We start from the raw sequence: 27881 nt of genomic DNA, 5'->3' as shown, positions 1-27881 counted from the left end.
AAAAGGGAGAGAGCGCTGATATCTGACGTCCTATTTCCCCCCTTTCTCGAAAGAACAAAAAAAAAAAAAAGAAGACAAAGAAGAAGAAAAGAAACCATGTACAGTGCTCTGACTTGTTCGCTACACGCGGGCTTCACCGTGAATGGCTATAGCATAGCGGAGATATGTTGCAGACTGTCCATTTTCTCATGTGTAGGGTGGAACAGCCAACCGAAGCAGCCTCCTCAGGGTGAAAGATTAGGTAGTATGGCATCGTCCCATGAATTCAGACATCTGTGGCCATCATGAAAGGTCAATAAAGCGGTATCTGGCCGGTTTGTCCGGTGCGTTGGTCAGCTTTCCTCGAAAGCCGATGTCTTCGTAGTGGTACTCCACGCGGAACTTGGAGAGAACCTGTGGACGACACCTGAATGCTGTACTTCCTTGCTCTCATGATGAAGCAAGTACACTTCTAGTAAAAACGTAACAGAAAGATTCATTTTTTTTATATGCTATCACTGTTACCTATAACATTACTTGCTGAGTTGTACGTAACTCCTTGCAGATATAAGTAGGGAGTGACTTTTTCGGGTTAAACCCGATTCCGCCCGGTTAGTTCCCTCCGAACTGACCTCCGACCAATTCGGGTTAAACCCGATTTCTCCCCGAATTCCAGTCACTATGAAATCCTCAAGTGACGTTTCCATTGAAGACGAACAAAGGTCGCCACGTGTAACACATGTAAGAATGGGTCACTTATACGTTCCCAGCAATACACCCATGTGTGTCAACACTGTCTATGTCTTCGGGGATTACCACTTGAAGGTCACGATCCCGCAAAAAAAAAAAAAAAAAGAGACAGAGAGAAAGAGAGAGATTAGGAAATGGCCTAATAGACAAGAGGAGAAACAAAAACACCCGAAAGTTCAATTATCGCCCGATTTCTCCCCGAATTACAGATTTAAAAATAGCGCCCGATTTTTACCCACCGAATCTGAGAAAGGCATTTAACCCGAAAAAGTCACTCCCTAGATATAAGTAACCAGTGATGTAGTAACTCGCCGTACTTTTGGAAACGACCAGACAACTTAGCTACGAGGCGAAAAATGTATCGCAGTTAAATTACAAAAATGAGTAGCTTATTACCGTAACTCGTTCCTTTTTAAAAAAATTCAATATGGTCGATACTGTGAAGTATGCCGACATTTGATGCGCATGTAAACAATTTGTGATCGAGAGCAGCTTTCCCCAAAACTTTTCGCTGTGTCGGACCCCCCAAAACCACTGAGAATCCGTTCGAGGACCTCCGTTAAGTACGATTCATGTTGACACGTGAAGAAAAAAAAAAGAAAAGGCAAAGCAAACAAACAAGCAAGGCACCTCTATGCAGGAAATGAGAGGGTAGTATATTTCTCCCTTGTTTAGTATAATAAATATCGTCATATATCATATCGTCCCCCTCAGAGATGACGTGACCAATACCCGAGAAGACGGTCTTCGGGCTGCCTTTGATCGTCCCCACGAAAACACTCTCGGGGACCCCCGAGGGTCCGCGGACCACACTTTCGGAACCATTGTTCTAGATGACCATCTTCTTCTATCAAACCCAATCCAGTTGAAGGGGTAATCTGGATGACGAGGACGCGGGAGCGTTAGACCGTCACTGGTGTCACTGACTACGCTCTTGCCTCATGGGGAGAAAAACTCCTACTTCATAGTCGCAACATTCCTCTATATCTGGTAGGAGCAAGCCTGTCTGCTGCTTATGACGCGTTATGTACCGAAGACAAAGACCTGATAGTTCCTGCGCATAACGGAAGATGATGTCCTAGGAATGAAAGCTGACTTCGCTCCAGTTCACGAGCCCTTACTGTCGTGCACGTTCATTCACCTATACAGTGTAGGTGAATGAACGCATCATGAATGCATCCAGATTATTGGTGCTAATTCACGAACATGACTTGTTGCTTAACCTCAAAAGGCCAGAGTTTTCACTTTGGCTTCTTGGAATATCATTGCAAAGTGAAAGTATCTCGATACATGCGAGTAACGAGAACCCCCCAATTTCCATCGGGTTCAACAGACGGATTTTGCGTGGCCCCGTCGTCTTCCCGTCGTATCAATGTGTGAAGAAAACTTGTAAGAGTGAAAGTGGAATGAGTGAGTGAGTAGATGTGTTTGTTCCTTCAAACGACGCACCCTTGGAAGTCGTTGGGAAGGCGTGTTAGTTTAGCTCAATTGGTAGAGCCCTGGATCAGTAATCCGGAAGATGTCGGCTAGAGTCCTGCAGCTGGCTAACTTTTTCAGTGACTTACTTTTCGCGACATTCCTGTCGTAAAAAATTTGTTCCCCTTTAAATTGAATTGAATTGAACTGGAGAAGGAAACACGTGGGTTTGTTGCACCCCCTTATCAAAGAACAGAACATACATTTTCTCTTTTTTTTTTGCACTCGGTTATAGAAGAATTGACGGTTATTCAGTACATTCGACACATCAGAATGCGTTTTCTTTGTGATCGTCAAACATTCTCATCCCTGCAGGTTTAATCTATTGGACTTGTAGCTCTGTGTACTTTTTTCTTGCATATGGATGTAACTGTGGTGTATAATAAGTACGTGTTTGTTTCATTTTGCCTCTCACAAGTTATATAGTTGTGTGTATATTGCATTAACCTGTAACTCCTGTGGAGTATATCGCGAGGCCTGCATTCACGGTCCTGTTTCCTTTTGGATTGCGTGTACTTCATCGTGATTTGTATTGTATAATAAAATATCTTGGACATCTTGAACGAGCAATAGTGAAGTGCAAGCCCTCTGCGTTTCTTGCTCGTCGAGCCCGTCTGTCTGTGTTAGCGCAAGTATGAATGGAAGCAAGCATGAAAATAATAAGACACCGTATGATCTCACTGTACAACTGACACCAAGTAAGAGTATACCTTCACAGCTAGAATCCATAGTTCTAGCTCTGCGATTCTTCTCCCGAGGCACATCCTGGGACCGAAGCTGAATGGGAGTGCCGCATAAGGATGGAGGACGTCGGAAGAATCCTTCTTATTTTCCTTCAGCCATCGCTCAGGCTCGAATGAAAGAGGACGGGAGAAGTTCTCAGCCAGGCGACACGCCACGTAGTTTTCTGTAAACATCACCGTCTGCAAGAAGAGTACTTTTGATAATGGTCCAGTAACGTCTGGATATGGAGTGTCTTCTTTTGTCCGAATTAGAGTAAAAAAAAAAGAAAAAGAAACATGAGAGCAGCGTGGATGCTGTTTTTTTTTTCCTTTCTTTTTTCACAGTTGGCTTGCACGGCCAGGCACACACACTCCCGAAAAGCGTATCATAACTATACTAGGTGAGTAATTACTCAAAAAGCATTATGTAATTTGTTAATGGAGTTCCCAGTGAACTACGTCATTGTCACGTCCTATGCCACGTATCCCGCTCACTGATGTCCAAATCAAACACACGTGCTCATATACGTCAGCGGGGTATGCAATTACTTGCGCTCCTCATTTGAAATACGTATGGATACATTGTACTTTTTCTTTCTTTGTGGTGCCGCTAAACTGTTATGCAGTCGACTGTACATATCGCACAAACTTCTTTCGGACTATGAGGTTCATTTCAGCATCCATGCTGCTCGCATGGCCTTTAAAAAAAATGCTCTGATAAAAATGCATCCTGTATAAGGCTAATAGAGAAATGATTGTTGGTGTGTTTCCTCGTTCACCACCTTCCACGCCAGACCGCCATGCTTCGTCCTGCCCGTTACTTTGCGGACGCACGCTTCACAAGACTAGATAAGCGATCACCGTAAGTGCACTTGATGATGGACCTTTTCTTTTTGCGTGCTATGCGGTTAACCCGCGTAATAAAATCCGCCATGCCACGCAATTCATTCCACAGATTCATAAATATCGCATAATTTAAGATGTGCTGCAAAGAGCGACGGCGCGCAACAGTGGCGAGCCTTTGAACCAGTCGTCCAGTGAGTTTGAATAGACGACTTCTGAAAATCCCAGTGCTCTTTGCGCACGCATTGCATTCTGGGCGCTTGCTGAGCGGTGGAACGAAGAAGAGGGAGTTTTTGGGAAACGGCGCGGTGAATACGGTCGATCGGTGCGTGGTCCAGTGGCAAGGAACTGACCGCAGACTCGCAAAAAAGAGGTTTCGGGAACTGAAGGGAAACAACCGTCGTGGATACGAAGGAACACATCTTTGCGACGCACTGTAAAAATTCTCTTTCACGGAACAATAGTAAGCGTACTCTCACACGTATATTCTACCGATAAGATATTGTAAAATCTACAAAAGCGTTTGAACAGTTCTAAGTCACCACAAAATCCCCACATGGAACGGCCTTCAAAATGGCGGCAGTGGTCTTTTCCGATATTTTATACCGCGCGTTTCTGACCTTTTGTCCGACTAACGATGGACCAGAAATATCAAAATACCGCGAGGTTTCCGAGGAATGAAACTCTGTGAGGAACCATTACGCCATCCAAGGAATACTTGTCTGCTGCGCATTAAACCTCTACCCGAGAAACGTCATCATGACGTTGGTAGACAGACCGAAACCAAAACAGATCGGAAGGGGAGAAGGTCGCGTACCTTTCAGATACAATCGTAATCCCCTCAAGACCGTGGCTTTCGGGCGCGACCTTGTTCGCCTCTAGCTTTGAACGTAGTTCAACTCTACCAAATTCGTGGCGCTGTCGAACACTATGACGTCATTTGTTTACAAACAGGTAGGGGTCTAAAAATGGGATCCATCGCGGCGGCCGTGGCCATGTTTCAGCATTCAGGCGTTAACACGGAATAAAAAAAAGTTAAATATATAGGTGTCTGCTCTACATGAATGTCCTGTTAGGATCATTTTTGGGTATGTGACTTCGTAGAAATTGAGCAAAATCCAGGAGCATGACATATCCCGTTTTTCAATGCAACAGCGTGCACGGGGTTACCGCGCAGAAAAAAAAAAAAAAAAGAAGCTGTTTTCACGAGTCGGCCATTGATGGCTGAACCATGGTGATGCAATGTAGGGTGAAGTGACCTGTGTGTAGCGGAGCCGGAATCAGGCTTACCGTGCTGCTACACAAGCACAGGCTTGAAAATAATGTCCTAGATGGGCAGCATAATATGACTTATTAGCTTACGCACACGTGTTTTTTTTTCCCCCGATTCCAACGCTCTGTAGCACTGCTGACACGGTCAGGCGAGGTAGGCAAATAAGTGTTTTTCGAGTGAAAGTCGAAATTCACTTCCGCATCGTAGCAAAACTAAACTGCGCGTGTGTGTAGAAAAGGGGCATGGTATGACTGTCCATCCATTGACACACACGCATTTCACGTTTCTTACCCTCCTGTAGCGGGTCAATAAATTGTAATGCGGTCCTAAATTTTCTCTGGCCAGGTACACACTAGTATGTAGATGGGTATCGGGTATGGGTATCATGTAGATGTCATTGCAACAACAATACTAAAAAGGGGATATATCGACTTATCCCCTTATTGTATACAGAGGCTCAATGGTAAGTGAAGTCGGCTCTTGGTAGATAATTTTGTCGAGTCTTCAACAGAATTCGCTTCGATGTGTCCGTCTTCCCAACAGTGTGGCTCTGAAGGACACTGAACAGTTGTATCCCTTACTGAGCCCTTTCATGGTACCCGTTAACATCAGTGCGACTGAACAGCTTGGATATCTCCTCTCCCGTCATCGGGTTGTCGCCCGTAGGTGGTAACTTATCAACCAAGCACCTAATTATGCCGCCTCTCTGGTAAATGAGGTGGGCGGATAGTGTGCGTTTAGAATGCAACGAGTAGCTGATTTAGTCGCGTTGCTCATTGAAACACAAGTGAAATAAGGAATGAGGTGTTTGTATTTACTGTGTTTTCTTATGTGAAAAAATTTTGTTAGAGCACAAGCAAATGCTCTCGGTTCAGCGCGGTATGATGTCGCCGTCCACGTGTCTGCGAATATAGCATGCGACAAGTGATGACACGAAACTCTGCGACACGTCGCACGATGTGTCGTGCATTTCGTTATACATGCGTCTCGCCCTATGATACAGCGCGTCAAGGCACTATATGAAATGCGCTGGATGCGAACGTAGGATGCGAACGCTCTGGAGGAACGTAGTCCTTTTTTTTTTAAAGGTACTGTAAAGCAGTAGACAAGCAGGATATGCTGGCGACGTGGCTTGAGACTTTGTTGCTTGTAAATCCCACGCTCTCTAAATATACTTAATTTGTCATGAAAAATCCTGCGTTGTGCAGCGGCGCGACACCTGGTGTCGAACAACCCCCTGTGCAGCGGGCAACACTGTCGAATATGTACGAGGGGTGTTCAAGTCAAACCGGGATTTTCTGTCTCCTGAGTGTACAAATGGCTCGCGCTACTTATTTTTCGTCATTTCCACACGCGACAGGCCTCCGCATTCACCACGTGGTGGTCCAAAGTTTGTGCAAAACAGAAGACACGTGCTGGACAAGATGGCCGACAACGATATGAGCGCGTACATCGAACAGCGAATTGTCATGAAGTTTCTCGTGAATGAAGGCGTAAAGTCATCTGAAATTCACAGAAGACTTCAGGCTCAGTATGGCCACGGTACACTTAGGGGCAGCAATGCGTTTGAGTGGTGCAAACTGTTCCGAGACGGCCGTACATCAGTGCAGGACGATCCCGGCCGGGGCGGCTCAGAGCCCAGTGTCAGAGTTCCAGAGAACATCCAACTTGTGGAGCGCCTGATCCTCAAGGACCGACGGATAACATGTCTTGAACTGGCTCGAAAGAGGCCACTGGCCTCCTCACCAAAGGAGTCCTCCTCCTACAGGACAATGCACGCCCGCATACCGCGAATCTCACGACACGCACCTTACAGGAACTTGGCTGGGAGCTGCTGCCACATCCCCCTTACAGTCCAGACCTCGCCCCCAGCGATTTCCATCTCTTCGGGCCACTGAAGGCCCCAACTTCTTGGGGGCCGTCACTTCAGCCGCGACGACGAAGTCAAGAATGCGGTCCTATCATGGCTGCTACGCGCCGGTAAGGATTTCTACGCTGCTGGCATCCAAGCCCTCGTGAAAAGCTGGAGCAAGTGCCCATAGTGCGCTGAAAAATAAAACTAATTTCTCGCCTGTAAGTTCATTTTACTTTTGCGAAAAATGAAAATTCCCGGTTTGACTTGAACGCCCCTCGTAGTGTATGCAACACTATTTTGTCGCGTTTTGTTCTTTTGGTGGCTATATTATTTCGTATCATATTTCCACAGGAATGCAGTGACCCCTGCTTAGTGTGTTTTTTTTGCGAAATAAAATGACAAAGAAACGCAGCGCTGTTCGGCTGTCGGGCCCACTGTTATACGCATGCAACGTGGTTTCCGCCGTACGCGGCTGAGAGTACGGATCTCTTAGGAATACCTAATACAGTGTTGCCCGTAATCTTTAATTTTAATTTTCTAATTAACTGCACCACCGATTGAAATGAAATTTGCGTCGTTTTTGTACTGATGGCTTGGACTATCGAATAGCCACGCTAAATGAAATTCGGGCTCTGCTGCTTTACAATACCTTTAAATACATTGCAGTGTTACGGAATAAATCTATGAATGATTTAGGAGAGTGCAAGCTGACTGGCGTGAACGTGAGGAAAGGAACATATCCTTGTGCCTGGGGAGACATGGAAGGACAGCACACACTCAAAACTAGCAGGGAACACATGCTACATTGCTGGTTTTGAGTCGGTCACCCTAAACTTCAGGAAACGTTGTGAAGAACCATAAGTTTGGTGACACGTTTCTTTTTTTCCGTTTCATAGAAACACTTTTTTTTCTAAGAAAATAAATAAACGAAAATAAACGTGAATCAACCAGCTTTTTTTAGGCATTCAAAATCGCCGAAAACTTTACGCATCTAATTCTGATTAATCTTTCTTCTACATTTCTCGCAAAACAAGAAGACCGTCTTCTACGCTGTTCGTTTCATACACACGATCTAGCGGTTTACAGCCTCCCTTGTAATGAGTATCCAAGGGACTCCTTACTCAAAGGCCTCAGATTAGGTCTAGGTTCTTAAGTTTCCATACGAGGATGTGCCAAGTGAGAATGCAGTGCGCAAAATGTCTGTGTACTTACTCCGGCGGGAATGACATAACCTGACATGACGACATCATGGTCCAGCTTCCGGAACACCCCAGACAGCGTAGGATTTAGCCTACAAAGAAAAATGTGCAAAAGTACAAGTTAACTCGAGCAGTGCGAATGACAGCGACAATTGATGATGCGACTGCAATTGTTACGAAATATTTCCACTATTTTCTGGATGATGTAAACATACTTACCACGAACATGCTTACCCACGAATGATTTTAAAAATACGAGACGCAAATGAAAAAAACAAAAATCATTCATCAATCTAAGAAGAAAGAGGAAACAAATTATCGTAAGCGATATTCCAATTTACTTGAATACATGTGGTTGACGTGCATTATTTGAAAATAAGATGTGTCAGTAGGGCGTAATATAGTGGCATAGGCTTTCGTACGTAATCGTGAAATGCTGTGAAAGCCATTCAGGCACAGTTTTCATTTCAAATTGTGTGTAGATATAAGTGATCTAGAGTAGCCAGCCTAACGATAAGTGGGCTCTACAACACGCAACTTTTTTTTTTCTTCATTTTTTAGTACAATCTCGAACATCGTCCATTCAGCGTCAGTATTGGCAACATTCGCGATTTGAAAGCTTACCTCAGAGATTCCCGTAGACAGGCCTTGACGTAGGGCATGTGACTAAGATGAGACGCCTGGATGGAGGTGACGCCTGGGCCAACGATAGTCTGGATCTCCGCACGGGCTTTCTCTTGAGCCTCTGGGTTCTTCGCAAGATGGTACAGGAAGAAAGTAGCCGTACTGGAGGTCTGTGATGTACAGGAATACATTCTTCAGCGTAATTCAATGCCAGCAAAGTAGACATTAATGTGGGTGCTGCGAAAAAGACATTAGAGTCTCGTACATTCAAAAATTGCCATGTTGCACAACAATACGTCGATGTGGATACTGGCTTCAACGGATGACCTGTCGTTCGATTATATGCCACATTTGGACGTGCTGTATGAGGAACAGTACGTGACTATAGGGCAGGACCCTCAATGGTTACGAAGAGGAATAAAGCTGAGCAGGAATCAAGAAGTGGCTCAAAATGTCCAAAGGATATGGGGGAAGGAAACGTCGCCGGTCAAGATATCTTGCACATAAGAAGCGTCTAACGATTTATAAGGTAGCACTCAATAATTGTTCGATGCCCTGAAGTCAACGTTGTTTCGTGGCATTCAATTAGGCCTCAGTGTCAGCATACAAGTCAATGGAGCTATCTCCACACCTGTCTTTTTAACGGGTCCGTTCTATGAAGCCCAATGCACGTTTTATTATTGTCCATCTGTTTTTTTTTGTATGAATTTTTCTTACTTAAAACATTTACGTGTTCCAAGGGACACATATGTGCTCCAGTGCTCCACTCGGGAAAAGGTGTGGAACATAGCTTTTGTTCATGGTCATGCCTATACTTTTAGTTGTGTCACGATTACACGAATAATGCAATGTACACAAAGAAGACCTGTTCGTTCTTTGGTTAACCACGCGGCTATAGTTTGGGACAACCGCTACTTACTGTATCCGCTCCACCGAGAATAAAATCGCTCATGAAGGCGAGCACTTCACCAAACTCCATCTTCTGTTCGGCCAATAAATGTTCCAAGATGGTGTAATCATCGTCAGGTTCTTTGGCTTTGACGCGCTCTGCTGCCGCTTCCACATGCTTGAAGATCTTTCTGTAAGAGCACCCATCAACTGGCATCGTTTTCGTGCAAAGACGTAAAGTAAATCGGCAGTTTAGAACTGTGAAATAAGACCCGAGACAAGGAGTTCAGACAAATTCTCGTAACGACTAACGAGAATTTGTCTGAACTCCTTGTCTCCGGTCTTACTTCGCTGTCATGCACCACCAGCTTTGTCAGTGCCATTTCGCTTCTGTCGGGCATTATACAGGGTGTCTCGCGTAACGTGTCACAAAAATATATTTAAAAATCTAACGTCGGAAAATAAAGAGGGAAATTTATTGGCAGAAAAAAACAAGAAAAAAAGAAAGGGGAAAGGTCAGCCATGCAGCACGCCGGCTTGCTATTACCTAAAAAAAAAGGAAAAATATAAATAAGAGAAAAGGAAATAACAAGAAGATAAATAAATGAAAACAACAGAAATTGAAAAAGACACTCGTCTCACAGGGAGCCCAGAAGGTCCGTGTCACGCAGAAAGCGGAGCACCGCTTTTGTGACTCTCCACTGGTTAGCTCGCTGCACAGGGCCAAGGAGTGTTGCGAGAGAAACGTCTGTCCGTCCGTCCGTGCACCCAAGCTCTGAGAGGTGTTGCCAGAGGTGTTGCCAAAATTTAGGGGTCAACGGTACTCACCTTCAGAGAGTTTTTGCCGTCGTGTGAGAACACTTTTATGAATTTTTCGCCACGGAAAATTTAATTTTCCGAATTAAAGTCCGGAAATTGCCTAGTCAACCTAGCATTTTTTCCACAGATTCCAGGAGCACGGGTCGGGTTTAGCCCAACACGGAAAAAATCATTTCGTGGTACAAAAGTAAGGAGCGGGAAAAAATTTGGAAAACCGACTTTTTCTGACGCGCGTATTTCAACGGCGCACCAAATCGACCGCAAAGATGCGATGAGAGGGGTACATGTCCCCGTTTGTGCCCTGCCCTGTACCAATGGGAATCCATGTAGCCTCAGATTATTATCGCGATGTCTCTTCCTTTCCCTTTCCTCTTGTTTTTTTTTTTCAGTGTTCTGTCCATCATCTGTGCAGGGGCATGTCCTCCTCTCATCGCATCTTTGCAACCGATTTCGTGCGCCGTTGAAATACGCGCGTCAGAAAAAGCCAATTTTCCCAATTTGTTTCCGCTCCTTACTTTTGTACCACGAAATGAATTTTTCCGTGGTGGGCTAAACCCGACCCGTGCTTCCCGAATCTGTCGAAATAACGTTAGGTTGACTATAGGCAGTTTCCGGACTTTAATTCGGAAAATTAAATTTCCCATGGCGAAAAATTCATAAAAGTGTTCTCAAACGACGGCAAACACTCTCTGAGGTTGAATACCGTTGACCCCTTAATTTTCCGACGTTGGATTTTAAAATATAATTTTTTGACACGTTACCTGAGACATCCTGTAGAATACTGGCACCAGAGACTGGTACTCTGCACGGAACAACAAGACACTCGCCAAAGGTAGACACACACTTCAGTAGGCTATTACACCGCCATACCGTTATTAAACGTGGGCTCGCTATGTCTCTCGGGCTCCGTGGTACGAGTGTGAAAATAATGTTATAAAATGTATAAACCAATAACTCCACATAAATAAAAATGCACATTGTATAAGCACAACTGCTGCTAAGCTGTCGACTGAATAGACCTCTCCCTGTTTGTAAACAAACGACGTCATAGTTCTCGGCAGGACCACCAATTTGGTAGAGTTGAACTACGCTCGAAGCTAGAGGCCAACAAGGTCGCGCCCGAAAATTACGGTCCTGAGGGTATTACGATGATCCCTGAAAGGGACGCGACCTTCGGTCCCACTTTTGGTTCAGTAGGAGGCAGCGAACAAGTGCCCATTCGTGGAACCCGGCCCTCTCCTTCCGATTTGTTTCGGTTTCAGTCTGTCTACCAACGTCATGATGACGTTTCTCGGGTAGAGGTCTATTAATTTGCTAGGGCGTTTTCATACGATACTGCAAAATATGCAAGCGAGATGGTCGCAAGTACACCATGCTTTTACAATGGATCTAGATTTTACCAGATACACTCGAGTGGGACATAATCGTCACTTGACCGAATCGCTTCATGTTCATGAACGATCGATTGGCTGTAGCGACGGAGTTTGAAGCGGGGATCTGTCCGCGGACCTATAAACGGGCTGCTGTGTGCGTAATCACAGCACCACTTCATCCATATACATAAAAACTAACCCGCCACCAAGTACGGGCGCTATGAGTCCACGGAATAGAAGTCATGGCCACTCTTTCCATCGTGCCCGGAGGAAACACGCATTGGTGAATTCACTTTTCAAACGCAATTATGAACATATTCTACGTCTAACGTTGTTGACAATCATTTCAAAGTAATGTATTTTTTTACATTCTCTTCTTCTATAATTTCCTTTTAGCAGGGCCGATACAGGACGCGAACTCACACGGTGAAAGTGTCCATGGCGTCTTCGAACTTTTTCCACGTGGGAGTTCGGAAGTACCGGAAGTAGGGAAACCGGTAACCGAAAATCTGCATACACCGGAAGATTGTGTCCATGGATTTGAGGATGATGGCTCCATCCGAGGTGGGATCCAGCGGGTGTTCCAGGCAACCAACCCTCGTGTCCAGCGATGCACGCGTCACGCCTGTGCAGCAAAACCCGGTTGTTTGATTTCTTTTGCCGTGTTACGTTCTCGCTTTCATTAGCAAGGAAAGAGGGCCTCTAGGCCCACTGCTTTCTCCGTGCTGATATTACGTTTTCGTTTTCCTATATTCTCGCGCTTTTCTTTCAGTGTAGCTTTCGAAGGAAGTGTATGTCAGTTTGCCATTATAATCTTGCGTAGTCTTTTCGAATGATTTTCATTTTCGTTTCTTTCCAGTTCGGTGCAGGAAAGTCACTTGATGCTGTATAGGTTTATCGCGAGCCTCGAACCGACCAATTAACCTCTTAATATGCTTAACCTCCATAAATGCAAGCATATGCTCGTGTCTAGGCGGCAGCAAGATGCCAGCCATTGCTACAGCATTAACCATATACAGCTCCAGTCCGTAACCACATACAAATATTTAGGAGTGTTACTAACGACTGACCTTTCTTGGAAATCGCACATTGAATATGTCACTAACAACTCCAACCGCACCCTCGGATATATCAGAAGAAATTTTTACATGGCTCCTGTAGATCTAAAGTTAACACTATATAAAACTCTAGTCCGTCCCAAACTTGAATATGAATCATCTGTCTGGGGCCCAACTCATTCCACATTAATCCTTCAACTTGAGAGCATTCAAAACCGCGCGGCTCGTTTTATCCCATCTAACATCAACAGAACAGCGAGTGTTACATCTACGAAGACTTCATTATCACTTGAACCTCTATCACTACGTCGGAAACGGAGGCGCCTCACTCTTTTTCACGCCATTTATTTCCACAATCCTATATTAAAAGAACATTTTCTCACTGCACCCTGGTTTATCTCTTCGCGTATTGATCATCAACATAAGGTGGGAGTACCGCTCTGCAGGACCAATTTATTATCTAACTCTTTTGTACCCCGAACAAGTTTGGACTGGAACCACCTCCCGTCTTCAGCGATTAACTCTGCCAATTTTCAATTGTGTATTGCTAATCTCATATAACCACTCCCCTCTGTAGTGCTTGGCCCTGAGGGTATAAATAAATTAATTAATTAACTACCGCGACCCCGTCTACATACAATGCGTCATATGCTGACCAGTACAACACATAATCATTAAAAGCGAGTTGATCGAATAATGGGGAAAAATACTGCTTACTAACTTTGTTATAAACAGTCATGTGCATATAGAAAAGAATAAAGAAAGAAATACTAACTGGTGTAGCACAATTCGCACAATTTCTGATAAAAAAATAGTAACTCAAGCTGCTATGTGTGCAGTTGGCTGACGAATAATACCAGAATTGTCATTTCTGATATGACATCTAAAAGGCTATCTAGTAATTTATATCTGCTGGCTTTCTTCCCATATTTAATTTTTCTGGACACACGTGCAGTATGAAAAGAAATATCGAGGACAAACACGCTTATTATTTGAACGCAGTGCGACGGATTAAAAAGTATACCAACGCATGTGCAATCGCAATAAACGTGTGTCTTGATAGCAACGACAGAAATTAGCGTGTAAATTACCTAGGTCCTGTAAATTCAAATATGAAATTTGCGAAAATGGAAATACTAAACACTTTCTTCACTGGCTCCCCCAGGAAGTAACCCTCGTCTGTTCCCTCATTAATGATTTTAATTAATTGTTTGATTAATGATTCCCTCGTGATTTTAATTAATCAATGGCAACTAATTATCGCGATACATGCGACATAGATTTTTCTAAATGATTTCTCTAATAAATATAAACACCCGGTGCTTCGACCTTTGCAAGTAGCTCAGTTTGTGTAATAAATTCTTAAGCAATCAAAAAGTGCTCAAGGATATCGACAAGAAGAAAGGAATCCCCAGCGACATGAACAACACACGCGTCCTGTGTTGCTGTCGTGTTTTTGTGTTTGCCTTCGCTCAGACCTCTTCCGCCCTGGTTTAAGTTTCTGGCCTACATTTAGCGAGACAGTCGTTACGTCTGAACGTAGCATTGTGGAATGCTCACTTTCCATTGCCCAGTTGTAAACGATTGGGTAGCAGTCCGGAACTTCACTCATGCTGTCCCTGGAGAGTGTTATGACCCTGATCGCGTCGTCCGCTATTTGGCTCATGCTGGGAGCATATGACATCGCTGTGCGCGGTCGCAAGGTGTATGGCTGGGACCTGGAACGGGTGTGGTACCACTCCTCGCCCTGCCTTGTGGGGTGAAATTAGAAAGAGCACCATCTGTAATCACACAATGTAGAAGCTTTCCACACTTACTTGACGTCCACAAAGAAAGAAATGTCGGAGGAGACCTTATGACTCTACTGGGAAATCTGAGCACGTATACTTTTTGTAATATCTGGCCTGAGTTGATATTTACGTTCTGCCAGTTCTCTATATTATTTTCTTCTTTGAGTTAGGACATTAGATCGAAACGACATAAAACAGCTGCGGAGTTCGGGATATAAGCCAAATCCAAAGTCTGAAATCTAATACCGTGGCTCGCACGAATACCACTCAGATAGAAGAAAATAAGTAAATGACAAATATATATACGCAATATACAGTACTTACATGTTAAGGATTCCAATATTATCGTAGTACTGCGGTCGACTAGCGCGGTATTTCTTAAAAGCAGTAGCTCCCAACCTAAACGGTGTCTTGCCTTCGTGCTGATACATTGTCTGGAAGTCATCCGCGCTAAACAGGTGCACCAACGGGTAGCGTCCAGCCAGTTTCTCCACCACAATGGGCCCATGCTTACGATACATGTCAAAGGCGGCCTCATGTCCTTTGTCGGGGTCGTATTTTCCTAGGAATCAGTCAAACAATGCATGAGGGAAGTGAAAGTTCGTGACACCATTTGGTTATCAATGAAAAATGTTGCGATAAAATGTCATGTAAGGCTCATCCCGGAATGACGTCACTCGTCAGTACGAACTATACATTCTTAAAAATGAACTTCACCACATAGCACGCTCCTAGCCAACCATCATCCCGAATGACAACGTTCTCGCCCCCGATTTGTTGAAAACGAGAGGCGGAGCCTATTTTGTGGCCATTATGCACGGCACAAAATAGGCTCCGCCTCTCGTTTTCAACAAATCAGGGGCGAGAACGTTGTCCTTCGGGATGATGGTTGGCTAGGAGCGTGCTATGTGGTGAAGTTTATTTTTAAGAATGTATAGTTCGTTCTGACGAGTGACGTCATTCCGGGATGAGCCATGTCACGTCGAGACTGGGAGGTACCCGCGTTCGAATCCCGGTGCCGGCTGTGCTGTCTGGGGTTTTTCCTGGGTTTTCCTCAGACGCTTTCAGACATATGTCGGCACAGTTCCCTTAGAAGACGGCCCAGGACGCACATTCCCCCAGGGCGTGAGTCGTGACGTTGCCCACATACGTGAGGCCGACAACGGCAAGCCCTATCACCACCACCACCGCCACCACCACTTATTTTTAAGAGTGTACTGGCTGCAAGAACGATGGGGCAACATAGCCGCATGTCTCTTATGTTGCAGGATATGCTCTGCAGGGTTGCACAAAGCTAAGCGCTTATTCAGGAGTTTGCGAAACCTAATGGATATATGTTTCGGAAAAATTTCGCTGGCCTCACTTTCGCGAAACGTGTCCGCCAGTTGGAGCTTTTAGCTCCAGGTACAAACAATATTGCAAACAATGGCGCAGGTACAAACCACTGATCTCGATTGTAAAAGGCTGGATCGCGGATAGGGAGCGCGAGCGTGAAGAAACCGGCCGCCATCTTACGGTGCCCACAACAGCCGCCGCAGCGATCATGGCAACTTCTTGCAATTACGGTCGTACCAACCGTACTGGCAAGGTTACAGGGCCTAAACCTATACAGGTGAGTCACTCTTCTTCAAGGAATAAATAGGCGTCCATTCTGTACATTTATTTGACCATTATGAAGTGTTTTTTTGCCCAAAACGAGCACTGGATGCAGGTTGCTTGATCGCTCTTCCGGCGTTCAATCGAGCACACTTGCATTTTACCCGGCGGCAAATACAGTTTGAGTGCATAATATGCTTGAAAGAACATGTTACACTACACAGGTAGTGTTGTCATCAATATATGTGCGAACACTCGAGCGCTTTTTTGCATGCATTGCTAGCATGGTACACGGTGTTCTCTGCGGAAGCAAGTGCCACATTCATTTCTTTGAATTACCTTCGCGCACAAGTTCGGTATTACGTCATAATAAGACCACGATTGTCACATTTTTTCATGTATTGGTATTGTTTTGTGCCTTGGTTTGATTTGTGACAAAGAATCCTACGTAACGGTGGTGTGGCGCGACTTGAATAACGCCTATGTGTCTGAGCTGTATCGTCAGCTTGTTACGATAGTAATAATTTGTAGCGTGTCGTGCTATTTGTGGCAGTTTTAAGGCAAAAAGTGGTCTCTCAATACAGGTTTCGTCATGAGGGCTGCCCAGTGAATAATCTGTGCAGTGTGATACGACGTATCACGTTCCTCATCCACTGGTTTCTACTTTACAGGAAGGAACAACCTCAGTGCACGCACTGTGGTTAGCCTCTCTCAGTTTTGCATATTTTCTTACATGTTCACATCAGAAACACACCTCACACTTTAGGCTCCTTAACCCAGCAATATAATAATTAGAGATTATAATTATTTTTAGAAGAGTTCCCCATATTCTTTTTAGAATAGTTTTTAATCTTTTTAATTATTAGAAGATACAGGGATTGTAAACCATGTTTTAAACTGATGTTTTAACATTTGTCCAATGCATTTATTAAACAACATATTCATTTTTAACTGGTTGCACCCAAACCAATGTTCTGATGTATTATTTCCTTTGTTGTCGATGCACCATAAAAGTTGGAATAATCATCATCAATGCAGGTTACTTCACAGCTGCCTCGACATACTCAAGAAATGGGTGCAGAACCTGCGTAATGCCCGCAAACTTTGACTACCACAGCATCTCCAGAAAGTAAAGGGATATGCGTCACATGGGATTTTTAAAGGCATTCACAGTATATATAATACCTTGTATGAACTGTTGTAGATCTAAGCAGCTTCTACAGTACACTCTCAGAAATTAAAACTTGTCAGGGAACTGTGATAATTGTTTCAGTTAATAGGCATGCACATGTACGCTATAAGAAGATTATTTATTGAGAATGCACTTCTCTGGCTACTCATGTTGTTTACATCTACTGTTGATCACATTCATTTATCACATATTATATTCTTATATATTATTATTATATTATCACATATTCGATCACATTAAATTTAAAATTTAGCATATATGAGAAAATATCAGTGGGGAAGTTGCTATTCATTGCTCATTCCAACCTAAAATTGAGTGCTACAAATTTAGAGAGCGCGTACCTGACCATTGTCATTCCTAAAATATATATTGCCATTGTAGCAAGGTCACAAAACAATAAATGTAGCCTTTTGCGACCTCCCTGCACGTTCATTGTATCCTGAAATGCATAAGTGCAAGAAATAAATCTTGAACTTGAATAAACTTGATGTTGTATAAACTTGACATAAAATGTTGAATAACATAATGAATGATATAAAATATTGAATAAACTTGAACTCGTATATTCTCTTTACTCATCATCAGTGATCTTCATTACAAAAGCATATCGTGTTAGACTTTTTTGTTTGCGTTTCACAGACTGGGTACACGAGGGCCAAAATGACAAAATCACAACTGTTTCAACCTCCAAATAGTCTTGTTGCAATTTGAAGACCATACGTGGAGCTGCATTGTTTGGAACATGCTCCACATAACAAGCATGACAAGGTCAGCACTGGATACCAGGACCCCGTCCCCAAGCAGCTTTTCTCACGCTGCAGTTGTATTCAACAAAAGCATGTGAGTGCTGGAGAAGGACATTCAGTTTGGCACAACCGTGCCTGCAAATAATCAGAACAAATAAAGGAAGAAGCAAACAAACATAGAAGGGCTGTACTTCAAAAAGAGATAAGTCCTGTGTCTCAAGGAGGTGTTACCACTTTCTAAGTAACTTAATTGATTAAGCTTACATCACTACCTGATTAACTGTCCGAACGAGCGTGATCTAATTGCGTGAAGTATTTAGGGCTGCTTCGGTGTGTCCATATTTGCGAGGCAAAGCACCACTGTCGTTTACTAAAGGACTGTTTCTGCGGCGATGCTTGATATAAATCATACTAAACCCATACACGACTAAGACAACGGCTGTGATTCTACAGTACGATCTCTTTCTGCCATGCGAGTATATATCATCCTGGACCGTTCTTTATGGAACAATTTTTGTCCAGAACGCAGCACGGGATATTACATACATGGTTGTTGTTAACCTCACATCGTTTCTTATTGAAATATTGGCTGGGTAACGTACTGTAGTACAATCCCCAGCGCTGCACTGCCGTGACGTTCTAGTTTCGGAATGCAAAACATAACGTAATTAAGAATCGAACGACAGGACACCTGTGAAACACTGTTAGGATACATCAGTATACTGGCACCTTACAAAATTGTGTGATGACAAACAACGATCAACGCCTGCAGCGCAATAAATACTCACAATCTCCGTTGCCTCCCATTGTTTTCTATGGGCGCACACTGCGTTTTAGGGCCTCCCAACATGGCGGCCCGAATGCACGCCTCTCCCCCACGAGCCCCTCTCCCATGCGCGATCCAGCCTTTATACATAGAGATCAGTGGTACAAACAATAGTTCGCTTCAGCTGTCAGGTGTATGAATGCCGTGAAAGTCCTAAATAAAATTGCGACCTACACTCTTAAAAATGGTCAACCATCATCTGGAATGCTATCGTTATCTGCCCTGATTTGTTGAAAACGGGAGGCGTACGCCTTTTTTGTGACACTTATGCTGTTCATAATTGTCACAGAAAAGGCGTACGCCTCCCATTTTCAACAAATCAGGGCAGATGACGATATCATTCGAGATGATGGTTGGCTAGGAGTATGCAATGCGGTGAAGTTCATTTTTACGAGTATACACTCTAAAAACAGAACCTCACCGCATAGCACGTAGTGCTCGTACCATTGCAAAGAATGATAGGGTTATCGCTTCTGATTCGAAGGGAGAGGGGCCGTACGCCTTAGTGTGACAATTTTAATATATCCAAATTGCCACAAAATGGCGTACGCCCACCTCCCTCTTCGAATCAGAAGCGATAACCATATCGTTCGCGACAATGGTTGGCGCACAGCGTCCAATGCGGTGAAGCTCTGTTTTTAGAGTGTAGGATCATCGCTTTTGATTCGAGGAGAGAGGGAGGCCTACGACTTTTTGTGGCAATTACTATATACCCAAATTGCCACACAAAGGCGGACGCCCCCTTCTCTCCTCGAATCGGAAGCGATAACCCTACCATTCGTGGCAGTGGTTTGCGCACAGCGCGGTTAAGCTCTGTTTTTAGAGTGTACACTCCTAGAAATGAACTTCACCGCATAGCGCGCTGCTAGCCAACCATAATCTCGAATGGTATTGTTATCTGCCCTGGTTTGTTGAAAACGGGAGGCATACGCCTTTTTTGTGACAATTATGAACATCACAAGTGTCATTTCCGTTCAGAAGTTCATTTTTAAGAGTGTACACCGTTGAAACAGAACTTCACCACATAGCATGCTCCTACCGACCATAATTCCGAATGATATCATTCTGTGTCATGATTTGTTCAAAACAGGGGGGAGGCGCCTACCTGGGACAAGCGTAAAGTGTCTCAGATAGGTGCCTTCTCCCATTTTCAACAAATCAATGCGCAGAACGATGGTTGGCTAGGAGCGTGCTATGCGGTGAAGCTCTGCTTTAACAGTGCGTACAAGAAGAACAAAAAGGCGCAAGGCGTGTACCTTGTGTCGTCACTACCAATCGGACCATCAAACCGAACCGAACCGAAAACCAGAAAGAACCGTTATTTTTTTCCGAAACCGAACCGAAAAGGCCGCCTCCATCTTAGAGCTGAACCGGAACCGAACCGATTTAGAAAATTTCGGTTACCGTTTCAAAACCAGTTTCGAAGCATGGAGAGTTCGAGGATGACCTGCCCGCAAAAGTCTCCAATGCCAACGGAAATGCCTATCTGGACGCCCGCATCGATGGACACAGCATCTGACAACAGCGCTCTATAGTTTCGTTTTCCTGTGGACAAACTTTGTTGTCACAGCTTTGCGGCCAGCCATGCGAAGAGAAACAAAACTTTCGAAACTTTCCTGCCGTTTATTTTAGGGCATATACCTTGTGCAGTAAACCGGTTCGGAACTGATATATGTGTCCTAATGGAGCTGAACCGGAACCGAACCATTATAGTACCAGGACCCAAACCCGAACCGAACCGGGAATCTGCTACCCATACTTCGCGGAACTTTATTGCGCGAAAACAAAGCGATCGCGAAATGCTCAAAAATTGGGTCCTCACGAAAATCGCTGTACTTTCAGAGTAAATATGAAGTGGCCAGAAAGGGGTGAGCCTCTGTCCCCAATTCTTCTTGGCGTGATTGGGTGTATGCATTTTGTGGAGTTGTTCTTCATTCATTCCAGTTAGCTTAGTTCGTGACAGTCATTCGACTAAAAGGTCATCAGCCTCGGTGGATGAGTTTGTGCTCGTTTACTTATCTCAAGGGTACAGATTCCGTCCAGGACGCCAGCAATCTGATGGCATGGCAGTATAATTTCAATAAACAGGACCCTAAATATGAGTGTCACGTTGTGGGTGCGTCCGTTAATGACGCGTTAATTCACTGTTGCGTCGCTAATAATCACAGTTGCGTTACGACATAAAACGTTGAAATTGTTTTTAGTGATAAAGAACGAGCACGATTCACGTTATGCGTATTCTGGCACTTCTATAGAGATGACGGTTCCAACGATCAAACGTACACTCTTAAAAATGAACTTCACCGCATAGCACGCTCCCAGCCAACCAACATCTCGAATGATGTCGTTATCTGCGCCGATTTGTTGAAAACGGGGGCGTACGCCTTTTTTGTGACACTTATGCTGTTCATAATTGTCACAAAAAAGGTTTACGCCTCCCGTTTTCAACAAATCAGGCCAGATAACGATATCATTCGAGATCATGGTTGGCTAGGAGCGTGCTATGCGGTGAAGTTCATTTTTAAGAGTGTACACTGTTAAAACGGAACTTCGCCACATAGCACGCTCCTAACCAACCATCATATCAAATGATATCATTCTGTGTCATGATTTGTTCAAAACAGGGGGGAGGCGCCTATCTGGGACAAGATAATCTGTCCCAGATAGGCGCCTCCTCTAATTTTCAACAAATCAACGCGCAGAATGATATCATTCGGAATGATGGTTGGCTAGGAGCGTGCTATGTGGTGAAGTTCTGTTTTAACAGTGTACACTCTTGAAAATGAACTTCACCTCATAGCACGCTCTTAGCCAACCATCATCTCGAGTGATATCGGTATCTGCCCTGGGGGCTTAATCGCTTCATCGTCGTTACGGTCGCTAACGAGTGGCGGGAAATTGAAAAAGGCGGGCGGGAAATTTAAAAAGGTGGGCACGTGATAAAACACGTGCACGGTGCACGGCTCTTCGCGCGATACACTCTTAAAAATGAACTTCACCGCACAGCACGCCACTAGCCAACCATCGTCTCGAATGATATCGTTATCTGGCCTGATTTGTTGAAAACGGGAGGCGTACGCCTTTTTTGTGAGACTTATGCTGTTCATAATTGTCACAAAAAAGGCGTACGCCTCCCGTTTTCAACAAATCAGGTCAGATAACGATATCATTCGAGATCATGGTTGGCTAGGAGCGTGCTATGCGGCGAAGTTCATTTCTAAGAGTACGTGAAGGCCGTGGTACACGTCACGCGCAATGTGTCACGTGCCCACCTTTTTGAACTTCCCGCCACTCGTTAGATTGTAACGACCGTAACGACGATGAAGCGACTAAGGCCCCTGATTTACTGAAAACGGGAGGCATACGTATTTTCTGTGACAATTATGCTGTTCATAATTGTCACAAAAAAGGGCGTACGCCTCCCGTTTTTAACAAATCAGGTCAAATAACGATATCATTCGAGATGATGGTTGGCTAGGAGCGTGCTATGAGGTGAAGTTCATTTTTAAGACTGTATATCTGTATTTGTCTCATGAAAGGTGCAGTAGTCGGCATTCTCATTGAGTCTGAAGGAAGTAATTCCCAAAATCTGGAATTTCTCCTTTCTGGCATCTAAAGCGTTCAAAAATAATCATAACAATTACGAGATACGGCACTGAATATGACGAACAATTCAGTTAAAAATTAAATTTCTTTTGTACGCTTAGACATACAGAAATACTGAAATAAACTATGTTTGTGGTAGTTGCGGATTTGTAACGAAGATGCTGCCCGAAGAAGGAATTTTCCCAGTCCCCCCTTAATCTAATCCCCCCCCCCCCCACACACACATGCGCAATTTCAACAACACTTTAGTTGGATAGGATATCCTGAGCAAATACTTGGCTGCCTCATCCCGAGATGGCCTTAAACAACCTGCGACAGATGTCGACACGTGCACATTGTACACAAATACACGTTTCGCAATTCTCTGTGGACGCGCCGGATATCAGGCAGAGTTCTCAAAATCGGCGCGTATTACCGTACTTGTATGACACTCTTTTGCAACTTCAACAAATTTATGTCATCGGAGCAGAACAGGAAGACCCGGCATCACATAGCTCACCAATGACAGGCCAGTACATCCAGGAACTTCCGATGAGAGGTAGTGACGTCACTCTCGGTATATCCGAGAAAGGCTTGGCGCTGTCCAAGTTGAGGGCTGCCTCCGCGGTGGATGCCGTAACGCACCTATATTGCACACGAGTGCACGAAAGCGCACGGAGAAAATTGGCTCTCGCGGTCATTCTCACGTCATCTATGTAAGTGCGCGAAAAGACAATTAAGGCAGCTGCCAGACGACGCGCCGAATAACCTGCCAAAAGGGCTTTAGCACTGGCAGGGTAGACGGCCTCCGAGTTATCTCTTCAACAACAGTAGTATCTCGCCAACGATTATGACGTGAACAGATGGCAGAAATAGGAGTGCGGGTCCACAGTTCATTGGTTTATCTGAAAACATGAAGGCTGCTGTCTCAAAGCGGAAAAAGGCCTAGCACGTGTTGCTAGGTAAATATTCATCGGTAAATCCGTAAAGGTTCATGATTTGAAGCGGCGAAAACTTTCAGCGCGGTCTTTCAAAAGATAACGGCAAGGGACGAACTACGAACAACAACGAACGAAACACGAACGCACAGCACTTAAAGACGATGATTTCCCATCATCCAGAGCACTGGCCTAGAGCCACGTACTCACGCGGCCTAGTTAACTAACGTTCACTTCCGCCGAGGGATGGCGGCACCATCGGAAAATTGTCTTTTTTTTCTCCTCTCGCGCTCGTCTGCCGCCGTCTCGACGCCCTTCGAGAAAACCATTTCTAGTGTTTCACTCGTTTCTCCTAGCGTAGCTTATTTATTTAGTGACTCTAGTTTCTCCTGCCGTAGGATTGCGGTGGGGTGGCTGGGGTATGCTGGGGCGATGTAGCGGGAAGGTGCGGTCAGGCTGCTTTGAAGTGGCGGCTGACGGCTCGGTGCATTTAGAGCCAGCGTCACTAAACCCAGGCGAGGGGTCCCATGCAAGAAAGAGAAGAAAGAGGGGGCAAAACAGAGAAGAGACAGCTGCTTTTAGGCCGGTCGCGCATGTTTCTCGCCTCCGTGTTCTACCTGTTTCTAAAAAAACTAGGGACGTGCCAACCGAATCCTCAAATCCTAGGCAGGGATTCGAGACTCGGGAATCCGAATTCGAAAGCGGCGAATCGAATCTTTCGAATCCACCAACCATTGTTTGTTTCTTTTTAAAATTGGCGCCTCTGGAGTCAGCCGAAAGCCTCATTGGCCGACAGGTGTTTACTTGTTTGTTTGTTTACATTGCTCTGGATTGAAAGAGTTCAGGCAGGAACTGTTACATTACAAGTTTAAAAGTAACCTGGTTTTGCTTTTGATTGTTGCTCAGTTTTATGGAAATAATTCAGACTCGAGAATTTACGCATTTCTTGTAGTCGATGAACAACATGTTAAATAAAAGAAGAACTATATGGGTATATTTTCCTCTAAAACTGAAGCATTATTTAAAATGGTTTCCATTTAACAATGGTATCATATTCTGCTTCAAAACACTTTTTACTACAGGTTTTCCCGGCAATTTTAATCCAAGTGCCAGCTAAATTAATCCATGCCCCATAAAGTTTGCATGGCACGTGGATTAATTTCGATGGCGCTTGGATTAAAATCGCCGGGAAAACCTGTAGAAGTGATTTTTCTTGATTTTTTAAACTCTTTGTAAAGAAAGGATTCGGAAGATTCGAGATTCGGAAGATTTGTGGATTAGTAGAACCTTCCTTGGATTCGGATTCGAAAAATTTGGAATTCGTCCCGTCTCTAGAAAAAAAAACACATGCTGATACGCGGCTGAAAGCGCAGCGCATACGATGCGCGTTCGTACGAGTGACAGCGTTTTCTTTTTTCTTTTTTGCATGATTCTGAAAATGTCAGATGGGTCCTCGCAAAAACTTCTCGTTCGAGGAAAGCATAGTTCTGCACAAACAAAGGGAAGTTGACTGGCGAAGGGAGCTCGTTATATGTTCAGTTGTTGAAAAAACTATCGATAATACTACCAATAGCCCACTGTCGTAAAGTACATATCTTTAAGACTATCGGTGTAGTAGTATCGATAGCCGAATATCGGAGAACTATACCGTCTGCCTTGGACAGTTCCTATCACAAGCAGCTATTCAACAAAGACAACCCGAGGAAAATATTACAATTACGATTAAGCTATAAATCGAACTGATTCTATATGTGTAATAGAACAATCAGAATTCTAGTGCAAATAATAAAACGCGACAAAGAAGTATACAAATGGCTGACGCGAAGAGCAGAAAAACGACGGCAGGGACAATTTGCAAAGGGATAAAATCATCGACAGTGAGACCGAGAACCAAACCTAGCAAGCAAAAAAAAAAAAAAAACACAAAAGAAACGACATTACTATTCAGAGTCTGTTCACTGTAAAACCATCGATAGTTTTTCTACACTATCGATAGTGTCGATAAAATAAAAGAAAAGGAAACAACAATATGTGAAGTTCATTTCTAAGAGTGTGGGCCCTCAGGGTGCACTCTACATTGCCCTATACGTTTTTTCTGTTGCTCTCTACGCAACTTCAGTGTTTCATTAACACATAGTTCGGACTAACCCTCATAAACTTTTTACATGACAACGGAATATGATAATAGAAGACTGACATTCAACATATGTCATTTTGTGTTTGTTGGTCACATTTTTCTTCGGGTTTTCCATTCGTTAATGGAAAAAAGTGAGGAGATCTTAGGTAGGGAACTAAAAACCACCGGGATACCGACTCTCCTAGTTATTTTTTTATGTGATGTGAAGTTTTGTGCAAATAATGCATAACTTGAGGTCTACTTGTGGGTAAACTTTTCACTCCTTTTAACTCTTTAAGCATCCTTCTCAAGATTGTCAAAATTACGTGGGTAAGGATACCCCGCTTCATTCAGGGGGTCTATCTGAAACATCATATTATCACTAGTGCTATGCAGGCAGGACTTTTGTACTGTTTTTTTTTTACATACACGGCATCCAACTTTAATTTTTTGTAATTTTTGAATGGTTTGAGCAATATAGTAACAACGGTTTTCTATATCTTTGTTTGTACTGCCAACAAAGTTGACCACCTCCTTGAGTCAACTCAAGATCCAAAATTTGTAGTTTTCCAAGTCAGAAGCAGATGACTCGAAAATCCTCAGAACTTCAGTAGCATCTACATGACCTTCAAAAAATCATCTACAAACCTAAATATAAGATATGTAAAATAAAACTGGAGCTTTAGAGGAGCCTATACAAATGCTCTCGCGCTGTGCATACACCTCTTAGCAAACCCACTAGGTGTGTGCTTTGTCACGTAAAAGAGTTTATGTGGGTTAGTCCGGACGGTGTGTTAATGAAAGACTAAGAGAGAACCAGAACCGTGTCTTCCCACTTCGCCTATTCCCATTTCGCCTAATGCTTTTTAGTGGATTATCTCGCAATCCCTTAGGGGGTTCACCAACTTCCAACTCAAAGGGATCCCATTTGGCCTAATGTATGCTGCAGACAGTCCCACTTCGCCTTCTGATCCGTGTCACGTGATGAAAGAAAGCGGTCCACTAGCGTGCTGCCAAAAGTCACTTTCGCATCTTCACATAACTTTACAACCTCGTTGGTTTTATTCAAGCATAGCATTGCGTTACATGCATTTTTTAGTACTTCCTGAAAAGTAAATGCGAGCAATTTGTTATTTTTTGTCGGAAAATCAAGTTAGTTACGCATCTCCACATAGCAACTTTATCCCTTTGCTAGTTCTATTCAAGCGTGCTGCCAAAAGTCACATTACCTGCTATATTTCGTATCTGCGTGCTAAAGTAATGAGGCTGTCACAGATCACGTGCACAGGGACCACGTCACGACCATCTGGTTGGTCACGGCGTACCCTTCGCCATGCCCTTCGTGTTCCCTCCTCTCTATTAACGAGTGGAGTTTTCTTTTTTCTTTCTTTTTCTTTTTTTTTTTGAAGTGAGCAAAAATAAAAAATCTGCCTCTTCTTTTTTTTTTTCATTCCAAGTCGAATTCCCTGAGTCGCACGAAAAACCTGTGTCCCTGCTAGTGATTTTGCAAAGCGGCTCTAAAAACTGAAAGGATACAAGTTGCTTAGACACGCCGTCTTCCGCGAGGGACGTTAAATACGGGGTGCCGTGTGATGAGCTTTCATCGCACGTCAAAGAACCCTCAGGTGGGCAAAAGCAATCCACAGATCAACCGCTGTGGCGTCGCTCATGATCTCAGTTGTCTCGTGACGTAAACACCCAATTATTGAAAAACAATTATTATTACTATTAAAAACTGAACTTCACCGCATAGCACGTCCTGCGCTAACCGTTGCGACGAATGATAGGATTATCACCTCTGATTCGAGGACAGAGGGAGGCGTACGCTTTTTTGTGCCAATTATCATATATATCCAAATTGCCACAAAAAGGCGTACGCCCCCCTCTGTCTTCGAATCAGGAGCGAAAACCCTATCATACGTGTCAATGGTTGGCGCAGAGCGTGCTATGAGGTGAAGTTCAGTTTTTACAGTGCAACGGGTCCATTTGCGTGTCCACTGTGTATGGAAACTTATCTCTGTTCTACGTTAAACATTCATCCATCCATCCATTCATGAATCAACGAAAACGTTTTACTCAATAATAATCTGTTCATTTCATAAGCGCGTTCATTTCTTGACAACGGAACTACCAGGGCGGGGCAGGCAAGTAACGCCCACTTGTTGACAGTCCCGTTTCGCCTAATGAGATTGCGCAGTAGTCCCGTTTCGCCTAACGCCAGTCACCCCTCCCG

General features: G+C 44.0%; 1 protein-coding gene across 1 annotated transcript; it reads right to left on the bottom strand.

Moving 5' to 3' along the window:
• Nucleotides 1-99: 99 nt before the first annotated feature.
• LOC135371665 (probable cytochrome P450 49a1) lies at nucleotides 100-23731 on the bottom strand. Its single transcript, XM_064605642.1, has 9 exons — nucleotides 23115-23731; nucleotides 14974-15211; nucleotides 14420-14610; nucleotides 12225-12426; nucleotides 9641-9800; nucleotides 8722-8891; nucleotides 8111-8189; nucleotides 2916-3128; nucleotides 100-393 (listed from the first exon to the last, which is right to left on the bottom strand). Exons 1-9 carry the CDS (start codon nucleotides 23293-23295, stop codon nucleotides 283-285), a joined length of 1545 nt encoding a protein of 514 aa, XP_064461712.1. The 5' UTR covers nucleotides 23296-23731; the 3' UTR covers nucleotides 100-282.
• Nucleotides 23732-27881: the final 4150 nt, after the last annotated feature.

This window comes from Ornithodoros turicata, unplaced genomic scaffold (genome assembly GCF_037126465.1).
Source record: "Ornithodoros turicata isolate Travis unplaced genomic scaffold, ASM3712646v1 Chromosome12, whole genome shotgun sequence".
NCBI classification, from domain to species: Eukaryota; Metazoa; Arthropoda; class Arachnida; order Ixodida; family Argasidae; genus Ornithodoros; species Ornithodoros turicata.
The sequence above is the reverse complement of the archived record's forward strand: the minus strand, read 5'-3'. Positions and strand labels throughout refer to the sequence as shown.

Coding starts and splice junctions, on each gene's coding strand:
- LOC135371665 (XM_064605642.1), bottom strand. CDS start 23,295: ATGACCGCGAGAGCCAATTTTCTCCGTGCGCTTTCGTGCACTCGTGTG. Junction 8,190..8,721: donor TGTCTACGGGAATCTCTGAG/GTAAGCTTTCAA, acceptor TTTTCTTTGTAG/GCTAAATCCTACGCTGTCTG. Junction 394..2,915: donor TATGGATTCTAGCTGTGAAG/GTATACTCTTAC, acceptor TGTCGTCCACAG/GTTCTCTCCAAGTTCCGCGT.